General features: G+C 37.5%; 2 protein-coding genes across 6 annotated transcripts in view; one reads left to right on the top strand and one right to left on the bottom strand.

The window, feature by feature from the left end:
* Nucleotides 1–5,422, bottom strand: part of LOC104810980 (phosphoinositide phosphatase SAC4-like) — an 8,407-nt gene extending 2,985 nt beyond the window's left edge. The window contains exons 1-11 of one of the 2 annotated variants that reach the window (XM_010537489.1): nucleotides 4,569–5,422; nucleotides 4,099–4,300; nucleotides 3,842–4,007; nucleotides 3,456–3,678; nucleotides 3,060–3,136; nucleotides 2,589–2,776; nucleotides 2,366–2,463; nucleotides 2,109–2,242; nucleotides 1,871–1,999; nucleotides 1,144–1,495; nucleotides 39–160 (exon numbers count right to left, since the gene is read on the bottom strand). In XM_010537489.1, coding sequence (XP_010535791.1) covers nucleotides 39–160; nucleotides 1,144–1,495; nucleotides 1,871–1,999; nucleotides 2,109–2,242; nucleotides 2,366–2,463; nucleotides 2,589–2,776; nucleotides 3,060–3,136; nucleotides 3,456–3,678; nucleotides 3,842–4,007; nucleotides 4,099–4,300; nucleotides 4,569–4,670 — 1,793 coding nt within the window. In that variant the 5' untranslated portion in view covers nucleotides 4,671–5,422. The remainder of the gene's footprint in view (nucleotides 1–38; nucleotides 161–1,143; nucleotides 1,496–1,870; nucleotides 2,000–2,108; nucleotides 2,243–2,365; nucleotides 2,464–2,588; nucleotides 2,777–3,059; nucleotides 3,137–3,455; nucleotides 3,679–3,841; nucleotides 4,008–4,098; nucleotides 4,301–4,568) is intronic. The other variant, XM_010537490.2, reaches the window with a different exon arrangement.
* Nucleotides 5,423–6,442: 1,020 nt separating this feature from the next.
* LOC104810979 lies at nucleotides 6,443–10,100 on the top strand. 4 transcript variants are annotated; one of them, XM_010537488.2, is made up of 5 exons: nucleotides 6,443–6,690; nucleotides 7,108–7,992; nucleotides 8,171–8,371; nucleotides 9,310–9,505; nucleotides 9,716–10,100. In XM_010537488.2, the coding sequence occupies exons 2-5, from the start codon at nucleotides 7,162–7,164 to the stop codon at nucleotides 9,898–9,900; spliced, it is 1,413 nt and encodes a 470-aa protein (XP_010535790.1). In that variant the 5' UTR covers nucleotides 6,443–6,690; nucleotides 7,108–7,161; the 3' UTR covers nucleotides 9,901–10,100. The 4 variants fall into 4 exon arrangements, with proteins under 4 accessions (XP_010535790.1, XP_010535788.1, XP_010535787.1 ...); XM_010537486.1 differs by having other exon boundaries at nucleotides 6,444–6,660; nucleotides 7,111–7,992; XM_010537485.1 differs by having other exon boundaries at nucleotides 6,444–6,660.
* The last annotated feature ends 2,262 nt before the right edge of the window (nucleotides 10,101–12,362 follow it).

Genomic DNA, 12,362 nt, shown 5'->3' with positions numbered 1-12,362 from the left:
ACTCTAGTTGCATCATAGAGAGAGAGAGATCAGCTTACAAATTAATGGCATCTTGTTTGTCTATGTCCATGTATGCATTATTATAATACCGCTGTAGAGTCCTGAAGAACTCCTGTGACTGAGTTGCTGCTCTCCACTGGCCTCTCCTCTCAGAGAAAACCTAGCGCACACCAGAAAATCTAGGATTCAACAAAGCCGTTCTACAAAGTAACAGGTATAATAATAATAATAATTTATGTCCATCATCGGACTCAATGCCAGTGATGCCCTTGACATTGCTCAACCAAGAATCGGCGCGAACATTGATTGAAGTAAAAGTACGTAAAAGGAAACAAAAAGTGGACAAATAACATTTATCTTAAGCCTCCTGCATCCTCCAACTTAAAACCTAAACTAACTGAAATTAGAGCCCTCATTGAGAAAAAGAAAGAACATAAATGATACCTAAAAGTTGTTTAATTATGAGCACTTGTAATTCTAGATTTTTACAATTTCTAGAACCAGGTAATAGAGCTGGAATGATTCCACCATATCGGAGTAGTAAATCTGGCCAGTGGCATTTCAGAAGATATGCAAACATAAGAACGAAGAAATAATTATCATCCTTAGTGCCACCCATCATGCATAACTTACTGTGGTCCAAGTTATAGGACAATAACCAGAGAAGTATCGACCATGAATGTGCACAACTACAACAGATGAGCAATTAATAAGTATAGAGAAATTAATACCTGAATCAAGATCTAAGCTTTGCACATGTGAGCATTTTTATATTTGTCATGAGTTTACCTTGCTTTAACAAGATAGAGACTAATGAATTTACTCTGAAAGGATAGCAAACCTCAATGTGATCAGAAATGCAAATGTAAACAAAATGCAATATGTTCTCATTTGAGCTAAGAATTGTGGTTGTGTCACATGACTACTCATGTTCAACTAAGATCAGATGGAATGTATGTGTGCAGAATGAGCTACAACGTTTATTAGAATCAACTTACTATTTCTTACAGGATACATCAGATAAGACATCTGCTGTATAGATATATAGGGAATTCCAGTGTCACAGAGTGAACAAAATAATAATAATAATAGTGAAAATTCAACATTCGTGTCAGATTAAGAAAGAAAACATATTAGGATTACCTTGTTGTGTGCCGCAGATCCCCCATACTGCTGGGCTAGTGTGTCTCCCATTCTTTCATAAAACCCCATCAAAACAACAGCCAACGGATCATCAAGTTCTATTGCCGGGGCATCTCTGATCCCTAAAGCATGAAGCTGATATCCAAGAGCAGCCCAACCATATGCATACTGTGCAACATTTGTACGATCGAGGCAATCTATGCAATTGGTCCTTAGCACACCCTTCTGAAACCTGGGTGGCTTGGTATCACAATTGCCATTGGCAATAGTCTTACTTCCAGTAGTATTAGTCTCTGGAATGTCACAACCACCATTATCATCATCAGAATTATCTGTCTCCTCAGTGTTGGCACTGCAATTTCAAAGACATGCCTATTGTAAGCATTTTTTTTAATAGACATCGTTGGAAAGTAAAAGTTTTCTTATACAGGATTTTTTTTTATCACAGCCTTTTCTACCACGCTGCAGTCAAACACAAACCCGCTTAGTGGTAAAATATGGATGTTCAGTGACATTTAACAAGTCATCCTCATTTACAAGTCTACATCCATAAAAGACTACTAAAACAAAGAAAGAGGCATCATTCCAAGGTTTTGGCAGCAACAAGATCCATATCAACAGAGAAGGATACGGCAAGGCAACTGAGCAGATACCACAATTGTACTGGGAAGAATTTTCTCTGCATTTACAGGAAATAATTTACAAGAATTTAAGCAAAAAGGCTTACTCAGATAACGGCAAGCACATATAACCCTCAAGCATCATCGCTGGTGTAACTTGGTAGTAAAATAACCCCGTTAACATCAATGCATATGCAGCTACTTTGCCAAGAAGTGCCAAGACATTAGCCGTTTTGCTGGGAGACAGGAAAAAAAATGCTGAGCGGTTTGCATCTTCAATATCTTATATTAATATATATGTGTGTAACAGTTAGAAAACAAACAGAAAAATTATGAGATAGATACCTCTGAAAATGTTTGTGCAGATCCCAGTGCAGGAATCTTAGACGGTTTTCTTCAGATAAATCTTTATTTATAAAGTCAATAGCATTCGCAAACTCCGCCCGGAGAATTGACTCCCTTGGTTTCTTCTCTTTTGTCTGATGATTGTGAAAATAGTAGCAAGACTAAGACTATCAATCAAAATCGCATGTGGTACATCAACTGGCAAGTTTACAAAAAAAAAAAAAAAAAAAAAAAACTAGCCAGACTAGGCAACTCACCTTGATCAAGTTCAGAATGATGATGGGGTTTCCATATCGCTCTACAAGGTTTTGAAAGTGAACTCTAGTTGCATCATAATATGGGTCCTTTTTCGATACTGCATTAGACATTAATTAGTTAAACACGATCTATATATATACACATGCACATATGCATGTGTATGTACATAGATTGAGTAGGAAAGGGATGCACATATTTTTAGTAAGAAGCACAGGAACTTACAAACTATATCTGGCTTAAGGTTCAACCGAGAGGTCTCCTGTGACCAAAACAGAGGAATTGAGCCACGATTCTGTACAACAGAGCTAACTTGCATGGGATTGCCTTCGGTAACATCCTCAGACACTATCTGCTCTGTCTCGACATCATTAGCAACGCTGCCATTTTCATTCACACCTCGTTTCAAGTACCTAATGTTAAAAGATGTTAAAACAACAAAATGAGAATAATTTTCATATTTAGTGCTAAATCTAGTACAGGAACATGATCCACATCTCGTGGTACTGAAATGAACCAAATGAAAGAAATATCACAAAATACTCATGCAAAACATCTAGATACAATGAATCCTTACAGGTTTATTTTCATGGACTACATCATGTTAGTCTCTTTAAGCTTAGAATCCGATAATTTTTTAGTCATGTTGCTATGGAACCTAAAATGTAACCGGAGAGTGAAGATGAAGATTATTACCTGGTCCCAGCATTATGACGGGAACGCCTAGCAATAATAGTAAGTTTGAAATTTCGTTCAGACTCGCAAAGAGTGACCTGCATACACAAAGGTTCTGTCAGAAACTGGTTTTCAGAACATTATAAAGAGGCAACAACCAAGATATCGAATATTAAAACCCCTCTATATAATAACTGTGTATATCTGAAGCACCAGACTACAAACTGAATCACTACAACAAAATGCTGTTGAGTTTGTTTCCAGGCCATTTGGCGTGCCAAAATGATATTAACACCACACTAAGTTTCCTATACAACAGCATTTCATAAAAAGGTCTTAAGAAATAATACACCTATTTTAGATTAGCTAAGCCTTTTCTTCTAGCAAACCGCTACAGATAGACATACCAAATCTCACCTGCTTAAAGAAGCCATACACCAATGCTACAGTCCATAGGGTATTTTGAAGATGATTACGGATTCCCCTAGTCAGGAACTCATTCCACACAAACATCTTCTCATAGAGAACATGTCCAGTCTCACATTCACATATATTTTTCTGGAGACTGCGCATTATATTGTAAGAATAACTGAAAAAGAAGTCTTTTGTAAGGTCCACCACACACAGAAGTTTCTTGTATCTGTTTCACAAGGAAAGCAAAAAAAGTTGAACGAGTTCAGTTTGCATAAACATGGATGGGTCAAACTAAAAAAGAATTTAACATTTTTTTCAGGGAACATAGAAAAGAAGCAACAACCCGGAAACAGGACAAAAACAGCACAGCAAAAGAAGGATGAAAGAACCTGTTCTCATCTCTTGAATTTGCCAAGCTGCATGGTACACTGGAATTTTGCAATGTGACTATCTCAGTTTTGGAGACTGCATAGACGTTATGACCACAAATTGCACCCATCTTTCTTCTTTCGGTGATAAGCAGCATGTAATAGGGACCTAAAAACTTGATGAACCCTGTGAGACCATACAGGTGAAAATGTGAGAAAGAACTCTGAAAGTAACACAATCATTAGCTCTCACTTACCAGAATGATAAAAATACATACCGATAATGCCAAAACAAACAGTAACAAATCTAAGTCCGCCTGTGGCCTTGTTCCCTTCATGTATCCGTTTTAGCAACTCGTAGCACTCTCTCTTTGTGTAAGAAGTGGCATCCTCGCTGATGTTAAGCTCGGAAGGATCCAGCCGGTCTATCTTTAGTACCCTATAAACTCCACTGCCATCCCAACCAATCATGTAGAAGTTCTGAAGAAAAGAAAATACCATTATGAACAATTGATCGTGTTGGTCAATGTACTAAAATTCCTACCGGGCAATCGTATACTAAGAGGGTTTAAAAGAGAAGCATTCACAGCCCGACATTTACAAGACAACCTAATCAAATCTCATCCAAATCACCCTCAAAGATCCAAACTTTACAATGCCAAATACATCAATGTCACAGCCACAGAAGAAACAGAGAAAAACAGTCAAATTGCAGGAAGAGAAAATCCAAAGTGGAAGTTCTGTTTACCGATTGAGTCTCGAAGAGCTTGAATTCCTGCATAGAGGCATGGAGGGACGGGGATCCAGAGGAACCCGAGCCTTCATTCTCCGCCGGTGGAGCTGAAGCCATTGCTAATACGCAAATGTTTCGTCACTGATCTTCGACTTCCAGATCTCCCCGAGCCGCTGGCTCAGGGAAATTCTAGCCGGAGCATTCAACGGTTCCCAATTTCCGGGATGCAAAGCTCGCCGGCTAGAAATTCCGGATTCACACGCTACCAAATCAAAACACTCCCGAAACCGAACCAGATCTCCACAAGCAACAGCGACAGCAAAAATCCATACAAATCAGTGCTGTGGCTTGGTAGTTTCCAGGAACAACACGAATCTCTCTCCCAAGATTCGCACCTCGCTTTGCAGAACAATCGAGCAATCTCCAAAACAAGTCCCCAGAACCGAGGAAACAAAGAAAGATTCTCCGATCAAGGAAATACGGAAAACCCCAACAAAAAAAAAGGAATAAGCAGATAAACAAAACCGATCACAGAGGATCTGATCCGATAATCAACACCTCCGAAGCTCAAATCATCACCGAATGAAGCTCAGATTCGCAGAACCAGGAGCAGACGAACAACAAACGAAGCAAGATCACGTTGATGAAACAGAGACAAGAAGGGACGAAAATTTTCCCTTTTTCCTCGAGATTTTTTTTCAAACTGAAAAGTTTATATGGCGAAGAAGATCAACCATGGGGAGGGAGAGAGAGAGATTTCGGAGATTCGAGAAAGGAAAGGGAAAAAAGTTTTTTTTTTCTGGGGAGAGAGAGAGAGAGATGGTGTTATATGTTTCAGCTGTTTTCTTTGTTCCTCACAAGAGACAAGAAAGAGAAAATCATAGAGAGATGCAAATCACGATTTCTTCTACTTATATTTTATATTTTATTTTATTTTATTTTGGACCCGTGATCGGTGCGAGTGGTGAGCCTACGTCCACACGACAGCTGTCCGAACTCCAATGAAGGAGCTTTGCCCTTTTGACGAGTCGTCACTTTTTTGTGTGTCTACATTTAAATAGTTTTTTTATTTTGTAAAAAACATTTTTTTAATAGTTTTTACTTTTTATCAAATGGTTAATTTATAAACAATTTTCAAAATTTCCACAAAAATCGTTATAACCGCCATAGATCCGACAAACGGATGCTGACGTGACAATAGGAAACCATGATTAGAAAACCCTGCCAATTACCACGTATAAAATTGTAAATACATCCAAATACATGCATTTATGTACACATGTATACATACATATATATATATATATATATATGTTTAGGTACACGCATAAATACATATTTATATATTTCTTATTTTAATGATAAATTTAATCATTTATCAATATTTTTTAAACTTTATATTCTCATATAAATGTTATATCTAATTTACCTTCTTTTTATTTTACTTACTATGTATTCCGTTTATCATTCTATGTATATATCTATATCTATATATATTTCTGTTATATTAATATATTTTTGTATTTATATATCTATGAATCTTGTTAGATTTTTCATAGTGTATTTTTTAATTATATATATATTAGTTTGAAATCTTATTAATTATTTCGATAAAACGTGTTAGGATGTAATGTTTTTCCAAAAGATTTCTTCGTTGAATTTTATTAAATGACAAGTCTTGCCAACTTGCAATCTTACTGTTAGTATATTATGTTGAATCATTCATCTTACAGAATTTCAGTTGATTTAAATAAAAATAAAACATGTTTCTAATATGAAATTCCATTATTATTAATATTATGTTATTATTTTTATTTCTCACTTTTGGTCACATGCAAATATGAAGAGAGAAAAAAAAATCAAACCTTGACCACAAAGACAGCGCCTCCATTTCCGTTTCTAATCTCGGCGGCATTATCCCTTTCCTGCTTGAGCAGCCAATCCTTCTTCGTTTGCTGAGGACAACATCGTTCCTGCAATTCCTGTTCATGTTTCCTGATTCCGTCTTCGTGTTTCTACTCCTCCCCATCTGGAGCAATCGTGTTCATTCGGATACAAAAACACGTGTTGGGATTTTGTCGTCTTCTTCGATCCGGAAACCACAGGGGTACGTGTCTCATCCTGATCTAAGTCTCAGGTTCTTCCTCCGATTCCTTGAGCTTCCCTTTTTCCGTGTTGGGATTTAGTAATTCTGGGAAGTCTGGTGGTTGTCGAATCGTTTCTTCTCCGATTGGGTAAACCCTGTTGCTGCGATCAAGCTAGGGTTTCCGCGGTGTATAATTGTTCGGAAATTGTTGTCATTTCTGACTGTATATGCCATGATGGAGGTTAACTTGTGCTGCTTGACGGAGTAAAGCGGAAAATTGAGCTAAATTATTTATTTTTCGTTGGGTTTACCGTTTAGCTAATTTACTTTGGAAGCAGTATTTTTATGCCCTTGAATTTTCAATTCTAGGGGTGTATGAGAAATATTCATGTTTAGGTTGATAGGGAATCTGAGTTTATTGTATTGTTGTTTCTACGCCCTCATATGAATCGTCTCTACGAATTGCAGCAGCTCCATATTTTGTAGATTTTCCACATAGAGGTTTCAGCTTGGTGCATAGCAATGACGACCCTTAGTGGAAAAATTTCTTCGTATTCTTCGCTTTCTAATTTGGAGAAGAAAAGCAGCAAGTTCCATCATGATGATGATTATGGTGATGCTCCGGCGACCTCTGCGAAGAAACAATCTGACTATCCGATCATTGACTCGGAAGAAGATTACATCGATGAGGGTTATGATTCAGCTGATGAGACCTATACACCCATTCCGAGAACCGAAACTCCTGAAGTGAACTTGAAAAATGTGTTAACAGGGTTGATTGCCATTGTAACCGGGAGGAACAAGGGTCCGACTCGCTCGTTGGATCTTCATAGTAGCCCCTCCTCGAATGTCTCTTTCCTCGGTTCTAGCATGAACGGTGATACTTATGTCCATCCATCAGTTTACATCCCTAGTGCTCCACCTCTTCTTGAATCAAGCGGGATTAATTATGGTGTTCTCAAGGAATTGCTGGAAGCAGAACCTCCGGAATGGCTACCCGACAGTTCAAATACCGTTTGCATGCAGTGTTCTTCTCCTTTCACTGCTATAATTCGTGGCAGACATCATTGTAGACTTTGTGGAGGGATCTTTTGTAGAAATTGTTCGAAGGGGAGGTGCTTAATGCCGATTAAATTTCGGGAGAGAAATCCCCAAAGGGTATGTGACTCGTGTTATGAGAGACTCGATCCTTTGCAAGGGGTCCTTATCAACTCCATCAGTAATGCCGTGCAAGTAGCAAAGCACGACGTTGTGGATTGGACATGTACGAGAGGATGGCTGAACCTTCCGGTTGGTCTGTCCATGGAAGATGAGATATACAAGGCATCTAATACATTGAAAAGTTACTGCCAGGTTTGATGTCATCCATATTTTAGAGGATTCCTCTTCATAAATACTTGTGTTAATCTTTGTAGCTGATTCTGGTCCACTTATATGTCATAGTAGATGATCTGAATCATAGTTTTAGTTTCATATTTCACGATTTAGAAGTTCTTCTACCGTTTTAATTTTTTTTTGCAAAAACACGCAGGTGGCAAGCTTAAATCCTGAGAAGTCCATACCATATGCTGTTCTAGGTCAAGCTAAAGGTTTGGCAATCTTAACCGTCGCCAAAGTCGGGGCTTTGTTGGCATACAAACTCGGGACTGGACTGGTCATCTCTCGGAGGTCAGATGGGTCATGGTCTGCTCCATCTGCCATACTTTCAGTCGGCTTAGGATGGGGCGCTCAGGTAAATACCATATAATCATATGCTATTCACAATATGTTTAGTTCTACCTTCTTCGGTAATAAAACCCTTATTACTGGAAAAATGTGTAGCTGCAGTTCCTCGCAAAACATGAAAACTGTCTGCTTAGCCACTAGATTGCAAAATCTCAACATTCTATCTTGGATAAGGTCCATGTAGGTTGGGGTGGGCATGTGTGGGCACCCAGCCTCGGTCTCACCCCCTCGGGTTTTATGGTGAAAGTAACTCGGCCTCGACCTCACGAGACTCGGGTACCTGGTCCCGTGAAAGCCTGCAATTCCTAGTTGACCCGAGTTGACCATCAAATTTTGATCCGAATGGACCAAAATAGACCTACGTATTCCACTTAATCTTCATAATCATCACCGTCACCCTGCTCGACTTTGATCTTTTCCCATGGAGCCTCAGTTAACAACAATCATCCTCTTCGGTTGGGGGTTCTGTCTTCTTTACCAAATGACATGAACAACATTTCGAAATCTCCTTCTCTGCAAGTCATTTTCTTGACCACGACCCGTCAATGGAGGCAAATCCTGCAAACCCTTTTCTCTCAATCCGAGGACCTACCTTATCCAGGTGATGCATTCTCCATTTCCGCCGTGTCCTCGTGACCATACGAGGCACGTGACTTGACCCTTTTACCCCTACAATCGAGCCAAACCTGCCTGGCCCTAGCTCGGATCATTAATAACTAAACATCAGGGGTAAAATGGTCTTTTTGCATGTCCACTGTACTCGCCGGTAACCCGTCACGTGATGGCAAAACCCTCACTGAAACTGCGGTTCGGGTTCTTCGTTTCATCCCACCCGTGCTCAGCCTCGTTCGCTGCTGAGTTTACCTGCATTTCGGGTACCCTGCACGGGTATTAACGCCCACTTCAATGTGATTTATCATTATGATTTCTTTCTTTTGTTTCCAGATCGGAGGTGAATTGATGGACTTCATTATCGTGCTGCATGATTCAAGAGCGGTGAAGACATTCTGCAGCAGGATGCACTTCTCTCTCGGCGTAGGATGCAGTGCTGCGGCAGGCCCTGTCGGGAGAGTGATGGAGGCTGACCTCCGCGCTGGTGACAGAGGCTCTGGCATTTGCTACACTTACAGCCGTAGCAAAGGTATGCTCAATCACTTTCCGAAAAATCTCCACCTTATCCGTCATTGCATCCAAATTGTGAAGACCTTTAGATACGAATTCGAATCACATTGTGATGCCCGAAACTTTTGGATATGGACTCTTGAGAAACTTAAAATTTTCGGATATACAATCTATACCCACTTTAGACTTGAAATGCGATGGATGTATTTTTTTTGTGGTATGGAAAAAGGGGCATTTGTGGGAGTATCTTTGGAAGGGAACATCGTCGCGACGAGAAGAGAGACGAACCTGAAGTTCTACGGTGATCCGTACCTCACAACGACAGACATTCTACTTGGGATGGTGGACCCACCCAAGGCGGCTCAGCCTCTGTATGCTGCCCTCACCCATCTATATTCATGTTTACTCCCGTAGTGCTCATTCACATATCACATTTCATTTGGTCTGTACATACATATAGGTACGTATATATGTATACCCCTTTGCCTAATTCTCAAATCCATTTGTAAAATTCATAAATAGGAGGGGTTTTGTACATGTACATGTTCATGATGGTTTGGTATTGTGCATACCATTCATGGAACTTCTTTACACGCATGAAGTTTGCGACGGTCCACACACACATACAAAAAGATGGAATGTATGCATCAACATACCACTCTCCACTTTTATCAAAAAAAAAAAAAAGCATCATACCACTCTCCACGTTCGGACATGTTCCATTGCGTAGCACCTGACCTGACCAAAGCGAAGCGAACGAAGCCGAAACGGCCGACAAGTTCATTGCCGTTTTAGGTTATAAGGAAACCCAAATCAATGGGATCGACGACCAGTGCATGAGACGGTCCATATTCTTTTAAGCATAAAAATGTGCGGACATGTAAATGATTCTTTGTAATGGTCGGTTGCCTTTATGGATTCGAACCGGTGTATAATAATTGGGCTTTTGTATGAAATTCTAAATGGGCTTTTTCTTATATTCAGCCCATAATTCTAAATTATCGGTTCTGTACGAAACCGCAGCTGTAAACCACTTGCCATGGACAGCAACTAGGATAACCGTTTCATCCTTTGAAGGTATCTAACTTAATAAATATCCGAATAAAAGATATTTAAGATAACGATGATGATCGAGTATTAACGAGACTAAGTTTTCATCCGAATCCGAATTCAGATTTTAACTATTTTAAAATGAGTAATCGATATATTTATTAAAAATCTAAAATATCTTATATATTTATAATATTTATCTAAGCTATTCTTATTATTTATCAAATGCGTGTTCACCCCTCACACCCACCCTTGTGGACTTTTGTCAGCCATGTACGGCTTGTTTTGTGCAGAACCGATAATTTATTTTCGAATATACATCTTTACATCCGACCAATAATAACTACTTCTGGTGATAACGTCGTTATTGTTTGTAATTAGAAGGTAGCAGCATTGCTGGTGATAATGTCGGCTCTAGACTTCTCTAGTATCTAAAACATCCCAATTATAAACCAAATATCAGCTAAAATTTTATTTTGTAACTTTCTTTTTACATATCAAATGAATCTAATATAACCCATAATAAAAAGAAAAAAGAAAAATATCAATTAAAAATATTTAAAAAATATATATTTTTAAGTAAAATCAAATTTAATCCCAAAATACCCTTCCCCTGAATTACTTCAATTTTTAATTTTTTTTATCCAACTCAAAACAATAAAAAAATTCACATGCGAATAAAATGAGACTAAGACACCATCATTTTTTTTTATTGGGATAAGGAGACGTTTTGATGATTTTTTTAATACCTTTTAGATATATATATACAAAATTAAGGGAAAATATGGAATTTGAATTTTTTTTAAATTATGTGAGAATTTTCAAAATCTATAAGTAGCAACATTAATCCGCTATTGAAAACTAAAAACGGTTTTGGATTCGAACCATTCCAAACAAAAAATCCAGAAAAAATTCCAGCACAACAACAAAAAGTGTTCAAACTTCATTATTTATTTATTTTTCTTAGCTTAGAGGACATATGATATTATAGTAATTTACAAGATGCCAAATTTTTTTTTTCTTAGATACAAAGTTACGGGGAATATACGGAATTTGATTATTTTTTTTAAATTTCAAAATTTACCATCTTTGATGATGTACATAAATAACAAATAAACAAGATTAGAAAACAAATTGTTTCATAATCGGCTTTTGAAAAGTAAATATCAAGTTACGTTGCTCTTCTTCAAAATAAAGATTTGAATGAGTTCAACATTAGTCATGATCAAATAATATTACCTTAATTTTATTTATCGTGTCAAATAATACAATAAAACGAAAAAATTATTCAAAAAGTATCTGAATAGAATGCGTCGTAGATAACTACATAGATAGTACTCGATTTTGTTGTTGAGTCAGTAAAATGCAGCTTAGCATCTTTAGATTAATAAATTGGATGCTATTAATAGTGGGAAAATACTTTAGTATCCAATTTGTTGATCTAGAGATGCTAGACTGTATTCTACAAACTCAATAGTAGAGTCGAGTACTATCTAGGTGATTGTCTACGGACCATTTCATTCGGGTATTATTTTTGAATAATTTTTTTCGTTTTATCATATTGTTTGACATAATTAATGAAGATTAATATAATATTATTTGTTTATAAGTATAGAAACGTTCTTCACCATTTGATATCGAGACTTTTAAGGTTAGAAAATATTTATATCAGTTAACATTTTTTTATCGTTTGATTAACATTACTAATCAAATATATTGTAGATTTTTGAAAACAATGCGCTATGTGGTGACGATTTCTACACGTTCATTGATATAGTACATTTGGACGCATGCATTGTTTGAAGAACTTCTTAACAAATATGTGA

The sequence above is a fragment of the Tarenaya hassleriana genome, unplaced genomic scaffold (genome assembly GCF_000463585.1).
Source record: "Tarenaya hassleriana unplaced genomic scaffold, ASM46358v1 Cleome19, whole genome shotgun sequence".
In the NCBI taxonomy this organism is placed as follows: Eukaryota; Viridiplantae; Streptophyta; class Magnoliopsida; order Brassicales; family Cleomaceae; genus Tarenaya; species Tarenaya hassleriana.
Note: the sequence above shows the minus strand (reverse complement) of the source record. Positions and strands in the feature narration are given on the sequence as shown.